General features: G+C 35.8%; 1 protein-coding gene across 5 annotated transcripts in view; it reads right to left on the bottom strand.

The window, feature by feature from the left end:
• LOC107718210 (probable cation-transporting ATPase 13A3) overlaps window positions 1-21,030 on the bottom strand; it is a 40,365-nt gene that overhangs the window by 8,665 nt on the left and 10,670 nt on the right. For all 5 annotated transcript variants that reach the window (XM_016525192.1, XM_016525191.1, XM_016525194.1 and 2 more), the window contains exons 2-31: window positions 18,419-18,514; window positions 14,343-14,430; window positions 14,086-14,259; window positions 12,250-12,426; window positions 12,042-12,112; window positions 11,796-11,879; window positions 11,601-11,670; window positions 11,331-11,465; window positions 9,666-9,738; window positions 9,306-9,437; window positions 8,722-8,904; window positions 8,320-8,478; window positions 7,916-8,103; window positions 7,335-7,396; window positions 7,076-7,226; window positions 6,847-6,963; window positions 6,741-6,767; window positions 6,503-6,656; window positions 6,283-6,403; window positions 6,028-6,152; window positions 4,412-4,584; window positions 3,996-4,124; window positions 3,829-3,908; window positions 3,653-3,695; window positions 3,424-3,533; window positions 2,404-2,500; window positions 1,614-1,686; window positions 1,193-1,358; window positions 853-1,037; window positions 356-444 (exon numbers count right to left, since the gene is read on the bottom strand). In XM_016525192.1, coding sequence (XP_016380678.1) covers window positions 356-444; window positions 853-1,037; window positions 1,193-1,358; window positions 1,614-1,686; window positions 2,404-2,500; window positions 3,424-3,533; window positions 3,653-3,695; window positions 3,829-3,908; window positions 3,996-4,124; window positions 4,412-4,584; window positions 6,028-6,152; window positions 6,283-6,403; window positions 6,503-6,656; window positions 6,741-6,767; window positions 6,847-6,963; window positions 7,076-7,226; window positions 7,335-7,396; window positions 7,916-8,103; window positions 8,320-8,478; window positions 8,722-8,904; window positions 9,306-9,437; window positions 9,666-9,738; window positions 11,331-11,465; window positions 11,601-11,670; window positions 11,796-11,879; window positions 12,042-12,112; window positions 12,250-12,426; window positions 14,086-14,259; window positions 14,343-14,393 — 3,399 coding nt within the window. In that variant the 5' untranslated portion in view covers window positions 14,394-14,430; window positions 18,419-18,514. The remainder of the gene's footprint in view (window positions 1-355; window positions 445-852; window positions 1,038-1,192; window positions 1,359-1,613; window positions 1,687-2,403; window positions 2,501-3,423; window positions 3,534-3,652; window positions 3,696-3,828; window positions 3,909-3,995; window positions 4,125-4,411; window positions 4,585-6,027; window positions 6,153-6,282; window positions 6,404-6,502; window positions 6,657-6,740; window positions 6,768-6,846; window positions 6,964-7,075; window positions 7,227-7,334; window positions 7,397-7,915; window positions 8,104-8,319; window positions 8,479-8,721; window positions 8,905-9,305; window positions 9,438-9,665; window positions 9,739-11,330; window positions 11,466-11,600; window positions 11,671-11,795; window positions 11,880-12,041; window positions 12,113-12,249; window positions 12,427-14,085; window positions 14,260-14,342; window positions 14,431-18,418; window positions 18,515-21,030) is intronic.

The following is a 21,030-nucleotide window of genomic DNA, read 5'->3' as shown; positions in this document are numbered from 1 at the left end:
TAAATTAATGATATATGTATGAATTATCTAAAATTAAATAAATGAAATTACAGATTTAGGTTAAATAAAGATGTCAGTCTTTATTTTTCTTCTTTTTAGGAAACAAATCAAAGAAAAAATAAACAAATTCTATTGTTCATAATATTCTGTATTTTCCTCAAAAACAAAATATATTGTGTTCAGTGGAAAAAAGTTTTATTTTTTTTACCCAGTCATTTAAAAATAACACATTTTAGAGCTGTAACGACAATACCGTGAAACCGTGATATTTTTTGCTTAAGGTTATCATACCGTCAAAATCTCATACCGGCCCATGCCTATATTAAAATAATCAATCATTACGAAACAAACGTACCTCTAAAAATTGATCGATTTCAGCAATTGGGAAAAACATTATGAAAAACAGGAAAACGATGAGAATTAAAGCAGAGAGGACAAATGGCCCTGAAAGAGAAAATAAATAAATAAATAAAACAGACAACCAGAAACACAATCAATGAAGAGTAACTGAAAACTAAATTTGCATTTCCCCTATTTTCAAGACAATGTCAGACAAAGATCTAACAATTTAGGTTCAATAAGCAAATATATCTCTAAATTAACTGCACAAAAATATCAGGATCTAAATATTAAAATAAAATTATCAGTAGAGAGAGATAGCAAACATTATATCTATATAACATTTCATGGGAAATGTTCAAAATGTACTCTTAAATTTCTTTCAAATTTCATATGCTTAAATTGAGAGAAAAAGAATATAGAAAAGTGTGAGGGATTTTAAAATATTGCTGCTTTGTGAGTTGTTTGTCAATGCACTGCGAATGCATCAAGTTAAAAAAGGTTCATCCTTACAATTCTTGTAGCTGGGCTGGCGGAAAGGTTTTCCTTTGGAGAAAACAATGGCAACAATGAGGTACTGAAAAGAGGAGACGAAGAAGAGTGTGGTATTCACATCATTCATGATTCTTTCTTCAGTCTGTTCTTCAGTGGAGTTAGTGAAGTCATCCATGTGATGGGGAACAGAGCAGTTGTAGAAACTGTGAATTATAGAACAAGAAAAAAAAATGACCAGAGCTGAAGTAAGATTATATGATTAATTTTTAAATAAGGTTAAGTTTGAAAACAATATGAACACTGTTAAAGTGTTGCAGTACCACTAATGACCTGGAGAGAGCAGTGCACTGTAACTCACTCTGGCTTGGAGTACCAGTCTAAATTTTGGATCAAGAGGAAGGCCATGATCTGGAAACCCAGGCAAATGAAAATCTGGGTCAGAACTGAGAAGAGGAGAGGACCTGAGACGAGACCAGAGGGAGGTCTTTGGGCGACAAGCTCCTTCCATGCGGAGTTCAAACTCACTAGGAGTGAATGGGAAAGCAAATCAGAGAAATTATACAAAATAATCAATAATTTACTTATAAATCAATAATGTACCTCAGTTTTCATGAGCTAAAACTCTTTATGTTAAATCTTAATGTTTATTAACAACATGAAATCACAAATCTTATTGTGCATGATCTAGTGCACATTATTCTAAAGAAAAGTTTTGCAGCCATAAAATACAACAGGCACCACTGAGATCGATCTGAGCTCAACAAGATGATCATACTCACTGGTGAAGACAATTAGAAGAATGATGGCCAAGTCAATGAAGAGAAACTGAAAGTCACCCAGGTTACTGCCAATCTGAAATGCATTATTAATGGATCAGGTTTGTATAAGCAATCTCAGCATGAACTAATGATCTTCTGTTACTCACAAGCACAGAAAGATGTATAATAATGTCTCCGGTTACATACCTAACCTCGATTCCCTGAAAGCAGGGAACGAGACATTGTGAAGCTCATGCTATGGGGTTATCCCACTCCTTCCTTAAGTACTGAAGCCTGATTGAATCGCACTGGTAAATCTTACCGGCCAATGACGCTCAAGCTAGGGGTGGAGCCACCCACTATATTATAGTTGGCTGAATCTTTCCCTCAGAGTCTTATATACCTGTTCGAACAGTCAAAACTCGCTGAGGAATTTTAACCAAAAAATGTTATAGACATTTCAGAAATACCCTAAAGAAACGTGACAACTTGTGTGAAAATGAGCATCCGATGTCACCTTTAAGGCGTAGTCAATGTCAAGAAGTCGTCTAGAAGGCTTCGATGCTTGCTTTGTGAAGAAGAAAGATTCTGAGTTAATGACGCTGGGCGCCGACCTATACAGTGGGTGGCTCCGCCCCTAGCTCGAGTGCTCACACGTCATTGGCCAATAAGATTTACCGGCGCGATGCAATCAGGCTTCAGTATTTGAGGAAGGAGGGGGATATCCCTATAGCGTGAGCTACGCAATGTAGAGAGACCAACTTGATAGGGAACTATAGTAAGTAGTTCGGTAAATGAAAGGGGAACTTACGGAGTAGAGAAGGGCAACACTGAGGCATTGAATAATACTGTACAGAGCCATGAACTTAAACACACAGAAGGAGGTGATGAGAGCTGCTCTGCCCTCCCTGTGGAGAAACAACACGTGTGAGACTCTCAGCAAACAGGACATTTTGTGCAAAGAACATTTGTCTTTGGGAAACACTGTCTACAATGTTGAAGGCCAAAACAAGCACCCTCATGAACTCCAAATTATTTATTTTCAAAACATTCGATTTGAGGCACATCAGCATCATTTACACTAACACAGCATCCTAACCAGTTTCCACAGAAACTAAGAAACTAAGCAGTCAACAAAATGTCCTGTTTCTCAATGTGGTTCCTTAAGACAAAAACTCTGATTACTCACATTATTAAGTTTATCAGCCCCAAAACAATCATAATTTGTTAGTATGATGATTTTCTACTCTTTTTTTTTTTTCTTTTTCTGGCCCTTAGAATTAAACGGGCTGTGTTTGCTATCCTAATCCTGCTTCAACCTTATTACTTTCAAGGGATGGGCTAAACATTAAGGGATGGGGGGGGTTAAATATTTATTATTTAATAGTTGTTTAATTAAATATACATCAATATGACTATATAACAACAATAACAACAGAATTATTAGTTTTATTACAAAATAAAAATATTAAATATATTAAACAACATAAGAAATATCACTACTGTTATATTCCACTCTAAAATAAAATAAATCAAGTATTTGAGAAAAATAATTGTGCAGTAAACTAAAATTACAACACTAATATTTATGGCTGTTTTAATTTCTTCATTTTCAAACATTAAACATCAAGCTTTAATTTAAAAAATAAAAATAATATTAATAGAAAAGTTCACGTTGGCCAGTATTTATTGTGAATTTATTTACCATGCAGCCTTTGCCAAAGGCATTGTAAACATGGGATGTGAAAAAATTCACAAGACAATTTGATTTCTCTTGATATCAACAAGATATCCTTTAAAACAAAGCTGTGCTGTGGTGCAGTTAGGACACCTGATCAGGTTGGGCACGCAGGTGATGCTGGGAGTTGTGGAGGTGAAGGGAGAAGCCACTGAAGCCTCTAGCTCTGACAGGGAGATCCCAGCATGAGCTCTCTTCAGTGCCTGAGGACGAAATAGACAGACATCATCAGCTACAAAAGACACTTTCAGAACATCTGATAAGCATAAAAGACACACATAACCCTTGAAAACACTTTAAAACAGATTATAAAGACCCTCACCCCACAGTCATTTGCTCCATCTCCACACATTCCTACAAAATAGCTGCAGAAGAGAGGAAAAAAAAGTTTGAAAGGTTTTTACTTTTTCTTATGAAAATGTGAGTGGTACTTTGCAAAACGTATGCACAACTAATTACTAATCTAAACAGCTCTCATGGAGTGTATTCGATACTCACTCTACACTTTCTAATGTCTCAACAAGCTGAGTCTTCTGGTCAGGCGCCATCCTTGCAAATACTGTTCCATGAAGCACCAGCTACACCACCAACCATAAAAACACCATAAACACCAAACATAACACAACCCATGTATGTACAAATACAGTATTAAAAAAATTGCCGACCTTCTGTAGCAAGTCCTGGAAATGCTCAATAATTACAGAAAAAGATTTGCCGCTCATGGCAAAGTGATACTGCTCCTGAATTCTCATCTCATCCACAGAATGTCCATCTTCCATAATAATATCCATCTCCTGCCATCAGAGAACACAAGTACAGAGATGCTAAAGATAATGCTTTTTCCTTTATCAATAACATTTATGGTGCTGAATACCATAGATTAATGCATATTGTATGGCCTTGTGTAATTCCATTGTAAGTGTCCTACTGTAACAGTAATTTTGCTAAAGGTATTTGATTGAAAGCATGTCAACATGCCACAAATACAGTACTGGTGATTGGTCTCATACCATATTAACCTAGAACATTAATTTCCACAAAACCACAGTGACAGGGTCTGGCCAGTAGATGGCACACTGACCTCTAGTTTGGTGGGCTTGTTCAAGTGTTTACTGGGTTTATCGGCGTAGTGCCAGTTGATCTTGGCAGTCTGGCCGTCTTTAGGGGGCAGAGCATCGGCAATAATGACTCGGTCTTGCGGCTGAATCATGCCGCAGTCTCGTGCCACAGAGATGGCCGTCAGCATGTTGTCACCTACACAAGAGACAGAGAGAGAGGAAAAGATGACGAAAACAAAAACAACAACCCTTACAAAATACACATTCTTTGATAGTAATTTTTAAATATCATTCAGAGACTTTTGGACCATCTAATATACTGGAATAAAGACTTTTTTTTTTTTTCAGGGGACAGAGATGATGGCTGGTATGTGGCAATGACCCAGCATTCCTCAAGATTGTAAGAGTGGGTCATGTACAAACTCAATCTGCTTAAGTTTACAATGCTGCATTCAGCCTCGTCTCAACTTTGGAGCACTTGGCTGGTAAACTGGAGAGTTGAGAACCTTATTAGATACCTAATGAATTAAGCTTCAAAGCTCCCAGATGCCGCAGTCTCGTGCCACAGAGATGGCCGTCAGCATGTTGTCACCTACACAAGAGACAGAGAGAGAGGAAAAGATGACGAAAACAAAAACAACAACCCTTACAAAATACACATTCTTTGATAGTAATTTTTAAATATCATTCAGAGACTTTTGGACCATCTAATATACTGGAATAAAGACTTTTTTTTTTTTTCAGGGGACAGAGATGATGGCTGGTATGTGGCAATGACCCAGCATTCCTCAAGATTGTAAGAGTGGGTCATGTACAAACTCAATCTGCTTAAGTTTACAATGCTGCATTCAGCCTCGTCTCAACTTTGGAGCACTTGGCTGGTAAACTGGAGAGTTGAGAACCTTATTAGATGAGATTCCTGGAATACCTAATGAATTAAGCTTCAAAGCTCCCAGACTCCCGTCTGCCTGCGGCTGGTCACCCTAAACCTTCCATCTTTAAACAACATGGGCATATTCAACTCCTGATAAGCTAACCAGGTAAAGAAATCCAAATAAGGTAAGCAGTGAATAACTGAACCAGGATTGTTGGACAGGAAAGAAAACCTACAGAACTATAGGCAGCAGATGTAATATACTACTGCTCAAAAGTCTGGGGTCAGTAAGAATTTTTTAAAGAAATGTATACTTCTATTCAGCAAGGAGACATTAAATTGATTAAAAGTGACAGTAAAGACATTCATCAAATACATAAATAAAATCACACAGCCAAATCAGCATATTAGAATGATTTCTGAAGGATCATGTGACAAGAATAATGGAGTAATGAATGACTCCTGAAAATTTAGCTTTGCCATCACAGAAATAAACTACAATTTAAAATATATTAAAATTGAAAAGTTCTTTAAACTTTAATATTATTTCATAATATTGCTGTTTTGACTGTACTTTTGATCAAATAAAGTCTTGATGAGCAAGAAAGACTTGCAACAAAAAAAAAATATTTTGAACTGTAGTGTAAACTCAAAGTATATGAATAGCCATGTTCTAAAATGTAAAATTGACCGTTTAAAAAGAAACCTCAGGAACTATATTAAACTCACAGGTTTTCTGAAATGACACAGTCATGTTTTCTGTACCTGTGACCATAACGGTTCGTATGTTGGCATGTCGTAGATCTTCCAGCACACCTGGAGTTTCCGTTTTCAGCTTGTTCTGCATGATAATCAAACCCAGAAAATCCATATTTTTCTCAATTTGATCCCTGTAGAGCAAGAGAAACCAAATATAGTGTGACATTAAACCAGAGCACAACATGATAAAAGTTACAGCATAGCATTGTAAATTATTTTGTAAAAGTGCCAGTAAAAAGTTTAGCTGAGTTTAAACTTTACCGGTTAATGTTCTGCACTTTGTGAAATGTAAGTTTGGATTCCAGCCTTCTGTGTGCCAGCGCAATGACCCGGAAGCCCTGTTTGGTGTAGTCCTCCAGAACCTCTGCGAAATCCTCTGGTACTGTGGTGCATTGTGAAAAAAAAATAGCAATATCAATCCAACAATGATTTAAAACTCAAAAACGATTTGATATTTATAACAGACGGATCTTTCACTGACCTGTTTCTTTCTTACACAGGCTTGCCACAACCTCTGGTGCCCCTTTCAGATATGCGTCCATACGTCTCTCTCCAATCTGACGGACAACCACGCTCATTCTCTGCAGAGCGGAGGAGAAGGAGAACTGCCGCACAATACCGATCATATATGATGCCTGTAGCCCGAAAAACAATAGACAGTATGTAAACACCCATATATGTCCATAACGAAATACATCAAATACAGCCACTGTACATACCGAGAGCTCATAGAGTTCAGACAGTTCCTGGGAAGAAACCACAAGATATTAGAACAATGTTTTAAATACAAATAATTTAGATTATAATAAGCAGAGAAATGCTCACCATGTCCTGTTCAGGTGATATTACAGATGGCGGCAGAAGCTGATTGGGTGGTTTTACATAAGTGAGTTCAATGCGGTCATGGTGAGCCGTCTCCTCTTCTGTAGCTTCCACCAATATCTGAAGAGCACAGACAGACAGCAACACCAAAATAAATCAAAACAAGTACAACTTGTTCCAAAACTTGAATGAGATTATTTAAAACTGTTCTCCAGTCACAGCAAACACTGACCCAGCCTGTGGCCTCAAACATCTTGAGGTCTAGTGGATCTCCAGAGAGCTGACCCTCAATCTTGGTGAGAGAGTGACAGGTGGCCATGCAGGACACAAACTTGGTAGTAAACAAGCTCTTATCGTCGGCTTTTTCTTCTGAATGGTGGAATCTAGAGAAGAGAGATTCTTTGGTCAGAAACGCAAGAAATGCAATGCAGTGCTAATTCAAAAACAACTGAGAATGTTCTTGTTTTTCTATTTTATAAATATGATCATACCTGCCATCTTCTACTCGTTGAATTCCCCACATGTCCAAGCCATCTTCTGTGAGAGTGCCTGTCTGAAATGATGCAGAATAATAAAACATTTTTCAAAAACGACTAAAAGCAAGCCTTAATTGTTTGTATAATAATTATAAAATCTATTTTATTATATTATTAATATTACAGTATTAGTACAATTAATATTAATATAATTATTATAATTATTATTATTAGTAGTAGTAGTAGTAGTAATAAAAAGTTTATTAAATAATCAATTTTATTAATATTATTACCAATAATAGTGATGTTATAATATAATAATAAAATAAATAAATATTAAATGAAAAAATAAATATTAAATAATATAAATAGTATATAAAAGATTTAAACTATGTATTACCTAAAAACTAATATAATACTACATCATAATGTTAGACAATGAGGTGCTAAAATGTCACAATTTGCCTGAATTCACACTAGATTTATATATATAAAAAAAAAAAAAAATTTAATCATCCATAATATTTGACTCTTGTTTAATTTTGGCTTAATTCAGGTTTCACCTAAAGAAAATGACTTCAGTTTCCCGTATTTACCTTGTCAAAGCACACCAGGTTCAGCTGTCCACAGATGTTGATTCTTTGTGGGCTGATGGAGAATATCCCGACTTTCCTGAGACGCCGCTGAGCATATACTATGCCCGCTGTCATTGCTGCCGGCAGTGCAGGGGGCACCGTGATAGTAATGATGTCCAGAGACTTGACTATGATTTCCTTTACTGGTTCCTGCAGGATACACATCATACCACTGAGGTGCACATTTTCCACACTGTAATTACTAGATTGATTCATTGAACAGGTCATATTTTCCTAGAATTTACATTTAAAAATCTGCTCAAAGCTACATCCAATATACACATTGTTATTTAACCTACATCTAAGTGGGAGCGACGTCACAAAAATGCTGCTGTTCCTTTTAAAACAGTAAAGATGGATAAAACCCTGATTTATGATTTTCATGACCAAAGAATAGACAAAGACGACGCTGGCAACGGCCACCAGGCACAGCAGGAAGAGGTAGGCGTCCCGGTACAGCTTAAAGTCTGTGGGTTTGGGGTACAGGATAGAGCGGATGAGCTGCCCTTTAGCGGTGCTGAAACCTGGAAAAGTAGTGAAACATAATGGCACTGTAAGCACATACATTCAAGCTCTGTTACAAAGCCTAGTCAGCTGCCTATGAAGGAAGTATCTTAAAGCATCAGCAAGGCAGCATTATTACCAAACTCTAAGGCAGCATCAGATAAATCCCACAATACATTGCAATACAACTTTAGTGACCAAAAAAGTCACAAAGTAGGAGAAATGTTGATTAAAAAGTAGCTGAAGTAGTTCTGGCTTCTAACCTGTTTGGACTACCACGGCTTTGACCATTTCTCCTGTGTAGTAGCGAGTCTGTATGACGTTTGTGCCACAGAACAGCGTATGTCTCTTGTGTTCCTCTGTGCTGTAGATCGCGTCTCCATGCCCACCCTTCTTGTCCTGCTGAGGGTTCGGAAGGTCAGTCTTTGTGACTGGAACACTCTCACCTGAATGCAGGAAATGAGAGAAGAGAACAAAAACATTTTCACAAAAATGAGACATACATATCTTTATTAGTAATAAACAATATGCTCACTTTTGTAAAATATATTTATAGAATACTTTTATTTTTCTCCATATCTCACACACTTTCGAGAGTGAATTTTGTTGATGAATCTGTACGCCTATTGACAAACCACTGCAGCATGAAAAATGAATCACTTTTTTCATCTGAAAGTGAAAGTTTATGCAAGTAATATTTATGTTGTTTAGAAAGAAAGAAATATGGAGGTTTCATATATTTGGACTGTTTTTGAGCAATCATGAGTTCAAAGGAATATATGTTTTTCCCCAAATCGCCCCGCTCTAATCAACTTTCATGACATTGCATTTGGAAGCAACCAATCACCTGTGAGCATGCTCTCATTAACAATGCAGGTTCCACAGATGAGCACTGCATCACAGGGCATGATGGTCCCATTGCTGGGGATGACTATGACATCGCCGGGGACCAAGTCTGTGGACAGGGCTTCCTCTGTTTCTGTAAGAAGAAAGAGAGGGTGGAGAAGAGTGAGAGGTGATATAAAACCAGTCTGTCTCAGCGAATCACTTATTACCCACGCTTCCTTGCACATGAGGCAGAGTGCTGACTCATCGTGACTTTGGCCACTGCGCCAGGCTCCCTGATGCAGGTAATCCAGGCCCGCAGCTGTGCCTGTCATTACAAATAGAGTGGGGAAAATGCTTTTTCAGTACATCTGAGCCGTACCGTTTTCGCCCCTGCAGACCGTAACTCGAACAGTACTGTGTGCTGCCACCATGTCGTGTAGCATTACATATTGCTGTAAAAAAAAAAAGAAAAAGAAAAAAAGGTTAATCTGAAGCACAAACAAACATTCTCCTGACCAAGCAGAACAGATAATGTAATAGGCATATAAAAATACACACTTTAACTGATAACAGACCTCACTTACGCAATCGGAAAATTAGCATCAACTCTAACCTTGGATATGCCCCATGACTAACACCTATGCTTGATAACTACAAAATACAACTCTATACTGGTCTATAATTAGTAGAAGCAACATGGAATCAAAAAAGTGTTACAATGTTATAGTAAATGTCTTTTTATTATGCATGATTCATCAGTGTTTGTTATTCTAAAACAAGAAAATTCCATTAAAATGAAAAATCTTTTGCTTTGAAAATGACTGATTATTTATTTATAGGGAGACTTTAGACTTTAATAAAATAGTTTATTATTATTATTATTAATTGTGATATTAAATTTTTTTATTTATTGTGATATATTTATTATAGTTTATTCATTCATTTTGTATCTTCCCTGTCTCATTAATAAAGTAATATTTAAATATTTCATCAAATTAAATTTAAACAGTATATAGTATACTAAAATAGAGCACAAAATGTATAGTATGTAAAGTATATAATAAATATGTGGTATATTATACAAAATAGTAAAGAATAATAAAGGCCAAAACTTGAAATTTATTTACTTGTATATAGAGGATTTTTTGTTATTAATAAAATAATATTTCAATAATATTTAAAATAGTTTATTTACTTAATGGGGAATGTTTGTCTTTAATAAAATAATATTAAAAAAATATTTAATAAAACAGCATTTAAAATAGTATAGAATACAAAATTTACGGTATAGTAATAATCATCTTGCATTGAATACAAAACAGAACAGAATTTTAATATTGGTTAATAAAGGCCAAAATTTGAAATGTACTCACTTATATATAGAGGATTTTTTTATTAATAAAATAATATTTAAATAATATTTAAAATAGTTTATTTACTTAATGGGGAACGTTTGTCTTTAATAAAATCATATTTAAAAAATATTTAATAAAACAACATTTAAAATAGTATAGAATACAAAATTTATGGTATAGTAATAGGCAAGGCAAGGCAAGGCAAGGCAAGTTTATTTGTATAGCACATTTCATACACAATGGTAATTCAAAGTGCTTTACATAAAAGAAAAGAAAAAAAAATAATCACAACAATAAAACAAGGAATTTAAAAACATTGAAAATGATTAAAACAATTGATTTAAGAAGTTTAAAATGAATTTAAGAAAACGATTATACATAGAATATAGTGCAATCAGTTCGGACATCGCACAGTGCTCATTCAATGAATGCACAGCTAAACAATTTTTAATAATTATCTTGCATTGTATACAAAATAGAACAGAATTTTAATATTGGTTATATATTGGTTAATAAAGGCCAACATTTTAAAGGTATTTATTTTAATAATATTAACATCAACTTCTTACAAACTAGTCATCCCAAAATTCAAAAATCAAGTTTTGCCCAACAATACTCACTATTTCATTCCACTCAAAATACATCAGTATGGAAATGAAATGTTTTGCGAATGCTGTTTTACTGCTTACCTTTTTAATAGTGTAGAGAGAGGTAGCTATTGATATGACTGACATGATGACTATGGCCATTGCGTAGTAATAGTATTCATCAGTACACCACAGGATAACACTGAAGAGCTGGAAGATGTAGAAAGGATTGAGGACCTGAGAAAGAAAGATTGAGACAAGTTTCAGTTCCTTAATTTCAAGTTCCTGAGAAGACACATTCACTACAGCAGAGTCAGCAGTGCTGTGACATGCTGTTCTCAGGCCGGGGTCAGCTTCAAATTTCACTCGTACCTCCTTAATTAGCAGCTTGAAAAGAGAAGGCACTTTCACGTCTATTTCATTCAGTCCAAAAAAACATCTCCTAAAACAGAGAAAAAGGGAACATAAATAAATAAATAAAATCATATTCAACAAATACACTTTGACCCAAAAAAAGTCAACTTTATTCTTAAATTCGAAAATGACAAATTCAAGCAAAGATTTCACCTGTACTCCTGCTGGTTTTTGTTGAGCCCGGCGCTGTGCTTTGAGTGAACGGATGAGCAGGTCATGCTCAGATCTTCCAGGCCTCTGAAGAACAGCAAAGACAAAAGTTTAAAAGATTGTGACGGATCGGCTGCCTCCCCCTAATTATCACCATCACGTCGTCTGCTCCTCCCACCACAGGATTCACAGAGCAGAATTTACACAAACCATCAGATTCATGGACTATAAACAGATATGTTTCCTTACTTCAATACTTCGAAGTTCTGGATGGTGTCGTTCCAAAAGTATTTAGTGCTGTGGAGGGTAAAATAACGTTTCTGTAACACAAAAAAAGAAAGAAAAATATATTTACCCACTCACCAATGAAGCCTAACTATATAGTCAGCAAATTATGAAATTTGTGGAAATGCAGAACTATATGGGAAGGATGGGATGGATTTTATGTGTATGATACCGGCACATGCTGGTCCTCTGGATTCTGGGTGATCTTCCCAGGGGCGGAGTCAGACGGGTTGTGGGCGTGGTCATTGGCCCGAGGGGAGGCGGTCTGAGAGGCCAGGTTGCCGTAAGGGTCCTTCCCAGGGGCTAGCATTATCCGAACCTTCGCTTGAAACCAGCGCTTGAACTCATCCTATGGACAAACACACAAACAAATTATACGCAAACACACTCACATATATAAAAAAGACATTTTCCATTTCAAATAGGCAATAACTAAAACAACTTGTGATTTTAATTAAAAGAAAAAACACTTGCAGGCAAAATTAGCATTGTAACGGACGGTACACAACCCATCATGTTTGTGTACCATTACACCCCTACATTAAAGAATTCCAAGGTGATATTTAGTTTTAAAAAAGGTGACTGTTTCACTTTAACAAGTGACTTATTCAACTGCCAGCCACTCACAAATTATCTGCCTCAGAGTTGAGAGTTATCTACCACTGAACAACATGACGTCTGAAGTAATACGCAATTCATAGTTATCTTAAAGACTAAGGCCCAATCCCAATTCTACCCCTTAGCCCTTCCCCTTTCCCCTACCCCTCCGTTTCGTGCGTTCACGTGAAGGGGTAGGGGTAAGGGGAAGGGCCAGACAGGATTTTTCGGGAACACACTTCAAACGAAGGGGAATGAATTATCTCAGCGTAAACTGGCTTCAGCGGCAACATGGCTGCACGAGCGAACAAAAAGACACATAAATGTAAGTATTTTTGGCATTAATAAAGATTTTAGCGAAAAGTAATCATTTGTTTTATGTTACATTCAATTGTGAGTTCATATGTGCACTATTTGTAAGCAGTCCAGCTGCAATTGCTTTGGCAATACAAATGTATAATTTTTGTCATGCCAATAAAGCACTCTTAAATTGAAATTGAAATTGAGAGAGAGAGAGAGAGAGAGAGCTATGAAAGTTGCGTGTGTGTGCGTCTGTACGTTTCTCTTTTTAGAGTGAGTTTACTTCAAAAACAGCTAAATAAACTAATATAAGAAAAATATAAGATAATATACAAGTTATATATAAGAAAATATAACGTAGCGATTCAGTATTTAAACTGTTATTAATAAAAGTCGTGGGGCAGCGTTGACAAGTTTCTTTGCTCCTGGATGTGTGAGCTGTGCGATATCTGATGTGTGTGTGTGTGTGTCAGTAAGCAGCGCATTAATATAGAACGGTAATTAAAGGCTCTAATGCACACCAGCACACCAGTATAGGTGTGTGTATTGTAGGAGCTAGACGACGCATGATGACGTGTGGCGGCATAGTAGTGGTGTCCCAATTCTTAGGGGAATATTTTCACCCCTACCCCTACCCCTTGACACTCTGTTTCAAGGGACAAGGGGAAGGGGTATAAAATAGAATTGGGATTGGGCCTAAGTGTTCTTAAACTCTCCTATATGAAATCAGGCAGAAAGATGTGCACTGATGAAGCAAAAGGTGTCAAACTTCCCGTATAGGCACATTTAATTCTGATATTAACATGAAATTAATTTTTACTTTTTGAAATGTACTGTCTGTAGTTTTATTATGCATAAATCTTTACTGCTAATTTATTTATGTATGTATGTATTGTTTACATACAAAAAAATACAAAAAATATTTTGTGTATTATACAAAATAGTATGGAATTTTAAAATCGCCATTTATCAGTTAACCGCCAAAATGTGAAAATTAATTATCGATTATTCCTGAATATCTAAGCATACCCAGATACTATAAAGATACAAAAGACATGCTAATGTGAGGTGTAAGAGAGCCCAAAAAGTTTAATTGAGGTTTCATACATACAGTGCTTTGTAAGAGGGCGACTTCTGCATCTCTGACAGCGGACCGTGTGCAGGTGGCCTTCACACACCATTCAGGCATCCAATAGAGCAGCAGGAAGAGAAAACCGCCCGTACAGAGACCACCCAAACCCACCAGAACCAGCTTCCATCGGCACAGCCGATACCCGCTCAGCTCCTGGACAGAAAGAAAATGAGCTCATGTACTTTATAAGAGGAAAAAAAAAAAAAGCAGCAAAAATAGGAAGGAGAAACATATACCATCTCATCCTCCAAACCTCTGTTGACAATCTTCAGATCTTCCTTCTCCATCCTGATCTTTAGTTCTGCCTGGATAACTGCTGCTCTCCTGCACACACACGCGGAGATCACATGCTAAGTGTGTGTGTGTGTGGTACAGTAAGGATTGTGTGAGGCCCAACAACAGCTGTTATACCATTGGATTGTATTGACAACTACCTGACCTGAGATGACACATAATCATGTGCACAAGTAAACACAAACACTCTGAGAAGAACTTCCTCTGAGTCACGATCCTGAGCGCTACAGCTGAGAGCCACGCTGAGAGCATTCTCAGACACATATGAGAGCCAGACAACAGCTGGCAAACCAGTGAGCCAGGCTGACAATCAAACGCATGATTAAAAAAAAGATGCATTTCTATACAGAAAGAGAGATTTATTTACACATGGGGTTCAAAATTAATTTTTACCTACCAACGGTGGGTGAATTGACTAAATTTACCAGTCATAAATATTTCCTATAATCTTATGGGTTTCATATTAGATTTTTATTAGGTCCTTTTAAGCATTTATTATTTATTTAAAAACATATTTTTTGGGATTGTGGGGTTATTTAGGTATTTTTTCATAATGAATACATATCAGCAAAGGCTATAGTCATGGTGAAATAAAATATAAATAATAAATAAAAATAAAATAAAATAATACAATAAATTAAATGGCTTAATGTGAGAATAATTCCAAAAAATTATTTTAAAAAAATTATAAAATAATTAACATGAGACAGGCATCCTAGAATATTTATCTAGATTATAGTTTGAAGACATCCGAGTTATGTTTTCAGCAAACTTTGAAACTGAACTGCTCCCATCACTTACATCAGAAGAGTCAAACTATCATTCTTACAATTCAAATTCAACAATAATAAAAGTTATAATCCAAGACTATTTGCTTTTTATTCTCATTTGGTCTGGCTGGGTGTTCATTTTGGACCTTGGATGCAAACATTGATGAGAGAGATTAATGGTTAAATATTTCATGACTGTGCAAGTGCAGTTGTCCTGAAGATTGACAGGAATGTACAGAGAGCTTTGTGTATGTGTGTGCAACCAAAGCTCTCTGCAGAGGAAAGAGTAGGGGATCGGAGAAAAACACTGGGCTCAATCATTCAAAAGGCCCTTTCCAGCTCTCATAATCATTAGACAAACTGGCACAATCCGTCATTATCTCTACAAACCACCAGCTGAACAAAGTCTAAGCCATAAATAATGGCTTTTCCCTCCCTGTTTTATAAAAGTATTTAATCACCATTTACAATATTTACACAACTAATTCACGATTATCTTGATTTTTGTAAGGGCGAATCTAATGAGTTTTGTCAAGCTTGTCAACCTAAAATAAAAGTTAAAACATTTTTCATAAAGTCTGTTTGAGCATAACATTTTTTTCAGAACAATTTTGAACATTTACCCCCCCCACCCCCCCACCAATTCTCAAGCCAAAATTGTATTTTGTATTGAGGACTCATTACCGTAATGCAAAAAGTTAAATTTTTTAAATTGTTTTTAAATTTAACTTTTTTTTTTTTTACATCCAAATAATTAATTTTACTGCTTTTAAAATTATTCTGATTTTAAGAATAGTGCAGCTATTTTACTTTATATTATAGTAACTAAATGCAGTCATTTATTAATTATTACAATAATGACAATTTAGGACAAAATTGTGCTTGATTTATGAAAATAATGTCACAACTCAATCACCAACTCTTGGTCCAAAAAAAAAAAACAAACAAAAAAAAAAAAAAAAAAAAAATTATTCCTGCAGAAAACAAGTAGTAATACAATTTATTTTATTACCAAATTTGGGGTTAAATATGATCTTAACATTTAAACTGACTAAAACATCTGCTTTCATATCTCATTAACCTCCCCCTGACCAATCAGAATGCAGCAGAAGCTCTTCTCACACTGGTATTAGCCAATCAAAATGTCTTGACACATCAAATACTCTGCATCTGCAAGCTCTGCTCTCCTTTTGGTGAGCCTCTCAGCCAATCAAGCAGCTTGTGCTTAAGAGAGGGATTGCTCACAGCATGCATTCAGATGGCAATAAAAACACCATGACATTATAGGCCGATCAGGAACATTCATTCACTCTTCTGACAAAGCTCCAGAGCTCGCTACATAGACAGCATTTTAAAGTAACAATCATTGCACACGATGCGAACCCTGTTCCAAAAGGAAAGGAGTAATAAGCTACCTATACAGGAGGAATGTGGAGTTGCTGCCTACTGAGAGTGTTCCAAATCAGTTCTTATGAGGTTTCCACGATGGTTCGGATGCTTCCCTAGAAGGCCGCTCACTAGGTTTTGAAACGGAGCTCCAGCGTGCTAATCGGAGGGGGACAGCAGGGAGGAAACCAGCGCTGTGCTGGTGTGCTCACCTCAACAATAGGGCAGCAGGGAGGCAGCATGACAGAAAACAGGGAAAGTGTGTGAGTGTATGTTAGGCAGACGGGTATCTGTGGTCATGTCCTGCTCACTGTTCCCTGCCCTCTGCCACAGGCCCTGATCTTATCAGCCCCCCCGCACCCGTACAGCACACCACGGAAAAGGGAAACCCAATTCAGGACCGACCCTTCCTACCATTTTCCCTTTCTGGAGCAGCTGCTGTATGGCCACATTCTGCTCTCGGCTACAATTTATACGCAAATCGCGAATGCAACATGCTGCACTTTTTTTTTTTTTATACTTCCTCTCAAGCAGACTGTACAATGAATGCAAGGAAACACTGCAATCATAAACCTAACAGGCCTATTCACCCAACCCATGTCAATGTGTCATGTAAGTATGCAAGAAGTCATTTAGAAAAAATTTTTTTCATTTGGTTACCAACCCAGCTTCAACTGACAGCAAAAAGGCCATCTTAAAACCAATTAGGCCTAATATCAGCATGAGCCGCAGATTGAGGCTGAATTTCACACAGCAATCTGGAGTGAATGAACCAATATTTTTGTTACTAGGGATGCAACATTAAAATTGTGATGAAACGGAAGTAGTGACAAATCTTTCTTCTGTATTGTGAGTGTAACGGATTTACGAAAAAGAAAAGGTGTGTGGCATGGACTCATTCATCGGATGTTGATTGGGTTTTTGAGATATATGAGAAATAAAGAAAAATAAAAACAATATGATTAAAAATTATAATTAAAATTAAAAACAACATATGAATGGATAAATGGTTTGCAATAAGATCGATAACATGTATTTCCAAAATATTAATTTATTTCATGCCGACTTTAAAATTATACCAATAATTGTTTTCATGTAATGTAATTATTAATATTAATTCATTAAAAAAATTGGCTGTTGACAAATAAATGGCTTAAAATAAATTTTAATTTAATAATTTAAAAAAAAGTACAGATTACAGATATATGATGCACCGTAATTCATTTCATAAATAAATAAATAAATACAAAACAAACAAACCACCAGAATTAGAGAACTCTCAAAAACTTGAGGCAGGACATTTTAAATAAATTTAACTTATGGAAAAATTATTGTATTAACTTAATTAAAATTGGTCTGTGCTTCCTTCAAACATAATGCAAGTTCTATCACAAAAATAAAGAGTTTTTCTTTTTGTATTTAAGTTAAGTTTAGAAAGCTTGCTTTAACATTGCTGAGCATTAACATTACATAATAGTGATGCAGAACTTCTTAGTTTGTCTAACTTGTGTATCAGTTTGTTGAGCAAACTAAAAAGGTTATTATCAAAGATAATATAAAAATTTCTTGTTGTTTAATAAGTTGCTCATGGTAAATGGCCTAAAAACTTGTATTTATTTATTTATTTTATGTAAAATCAACTTTTTCCACATCCAATAGTTCAACCAACATTTAAAACAGTTTGTCTGAAAAATGAAAGACTTTTTTTATAGTACATCCAAATCAATAGTGGTTACATAACAACATAGCTATTAAGGGACATTTTTTTCTGTTTTGGAATTGAACAGCTCCAGGTTACTATTATATGCTTTTGTTGTATAGGAAAGGAGCAGCAGAGGAGTAATCAAAGGAAGGTGATTTACCTTTCCTTCAGATTCTGGGTGCTGTGGCCCTGGGCAATCCCTTCACCTATAAAGAGGCCTCTCTATTTTACGCTCTCTCACCGCAGACCTGGACTCCTGAGAGAAAACAAAAGAGGAAATCTTAAAGTCCACAAATCACACAGCCTTCAGTCTTTTAATGGAAGCATTCTGCAGCTCTCTCAAATGAGATGTGTGAGGAACATTTTCAAAGATTTACAGAGCCTTTATAAGCAGCTCACAGTGAGAGAAAACATTAAAGTGACCAGTGGTTCAAAGTTTCAAAAACACTTTCTCAGATTTAAAGGTCGGAACAAAGACACTGAAGAAACGAAATAGAAAAGGGCTCTATACATTAACAAAACAAACAGTGTCTGGCTGGTATACTGGGAACAACATAAATAAGCCACAACTCACAGCACCACCAACAGTGCAGCATAAAGCCCACAGGAAATTTATATCCTGAGTTTGTTGCTCAAATCATCTGACTCTGTATTCATACAAAAACTGAATAAAATAAATCTCAGAGAGTTACCAGGCCATCCTGTGCTATGGGGGTTTGCGCTCCACCACTAAACTTCAACTGATTGGTTGGACATCCTTAACTGACTCCTTAGAAAAGTTTAGACGGTATTTTCTTTTCATCTCGTCTCTGTATAATTCATGTTAAAGCAGTGTTTCAGCGCTGCGCTGCTTTGTTTACAGCGGTAACCAAGGAAACACTGTATCTGCTGTTCCAGAAGCGCCTCCTGCTGGCAGAGAGCAAATCTGCGTCTCATTCAACTCATCCGCTGTTCTTGTCTCGTTCAGATGTTTTATGTAGCATAATTTCAAAAAGTTAATGTCAGACCATTCTGTTTATGCTTCAAATTATACAATCTAATTTAGATTAAAACTGCTCATCCAGCATGTATGCAGCATCTTTGTTTGGATCATGATTAAAATCCAGTGGTTGTCTCTAATTGAATGGAAAGAGCACAGGCAAAGCCTTAGTTTGTTTATATGAAGAGATTTCTTGTATTTGTGTTGTTTATTTATTTGATTTGGGGTTTGTTTTAAAATGTAATAATTTAATTTCACAAAGAAATGTCTGAATTTTGTCCAAACAATAATAAAAGGACATATTTTCATTTATAATTTCTCAAATCTCATTTTGTAAAAAAACAAAATTGTGAGAAAATCGCATTTTGAGTTGAACTTAGAAAATCGAAGTTGAGTGAATCGTTACATCCCTAAAAATTAAGTATTAATTCTGAATGTAAATAAATATAATAAAAGCACAAACAAATATGTATTTACTCATTTAATATAAATAAATTAAGCACAAATAAATATGTATTAATTTCAGATGCAAATTAATATATACGTAAATATTTAAAGAATAAATAAATGATTATTCATTCTGGGCACAAACAAACAAGTAAATAAAGCAAAAATAAAAGTTTATTAATAAATGCATAATGATAAGTATAAATGCATATTTATTCATTCTGAGTGCAATTAAATGAATAAATATTTATTATTTCTAATATAATAAATAATTAAATATTTAAACCTCATTGTAAAATTTAATTGTTGAACAGGCAGTGTCAAAATATATCCACATGAAACCATAAAAACCCAAATTTCTAGACAAAATCCAAAAGAACCGAATGCAGATGTGGTTTTAAAAGTTTGACTATTTTTAACTTGACATTTAAAAAAAAATAAAAAATCATGCTTGTGGCAGAAAACATAAAAAATAAATGTGTGATGTGACAATATTGATCAAAGGCATCTGTCTGAATGTGTAGCAGCGGTGCTTTAAAAGGACACATTTAAAAAAAATCTGATGCAACCATGCAAACTGTCCCAATACAAATCATTAAGTTTGTTTCATAAACTTAAAATCTAGACTGTCAATTGTTGGATGACTAGCCTATTCTCAACAAGAATTGTTGGTAAAAAAAAAAAAAAACTCCGTAGACCTAGCGATTAGTTCTTATAGATTAATTTGAATCTAGCCCATGACAACCAGTTCTTCCTCTTTTTCTTTCCATGCTTAGATTTCTTAAAGGGGTCATATGATGCGATTTAAATTTTTCCTTTCTCTCTGGAGTATTACAAGCTCTTGGTGCATAAAGAAGATCTGTAAAGTTGCAAAGAATAAAGTCTGAAATCCAAAGAGATATTCTTTATAAAAGTTAAGATTCAGCCACGCCTACCTAAAACGGCTCGTTCTAACACGCCCCCACATATCTACGTCACTATGTGGGAAGATTTGCATAACGCCGCCCAAATGTTCACGCAAAGAAAGAAGGCATAACTTTTATTCTCGCTGTAGTATTGTTGTTGCCGCTGCCATGTCGTGAAGGTGCTGTGTGCTTCGTAGTGAAAGCAAAACTACTTTGTTTGGCCTTCCAAAAGAGGACGATATCTGCTTCGTCATGATCCGAAGCTGATCCGTGCTGGTTGCTGAGGAAATACTACAACTTTGCGCTGTGGATCGCTGGACCGGCTTTCACCGTGGACGAAGCGGAGTCCAGCCCGGAGGAGTCGTCACATGTCCTTCCAGATGCTCCTTTGTCGAAATCGCCGGCCGCGCCGTTCTCAAGCCCACCCGCCTCTGCTCACTC

The sequence above is a fragment of the Sinocyclocheilus rhinocerous genome, unplaced genomic scaffold, assembly GCF_001515625.1.
Source record: "Sinocyclocheilus rhinocerous isolate Xijiao unplaced genomic scaffold, SAMN03320098_v1.1 scaffold1111, whole genome shotgun sequence".
NCBI classification, from domain to species: domain Eukaryota; kingdom Metazoa; phylum Chordata; class Actinopteri; order Cypriniformes; family Cyprinidae; genus Sinocyclocheilus; species Sinocyclocheilus rhinocerous.
This window is presented reverse-complemented; position numbering and strand designations above follow the sequence as displayed.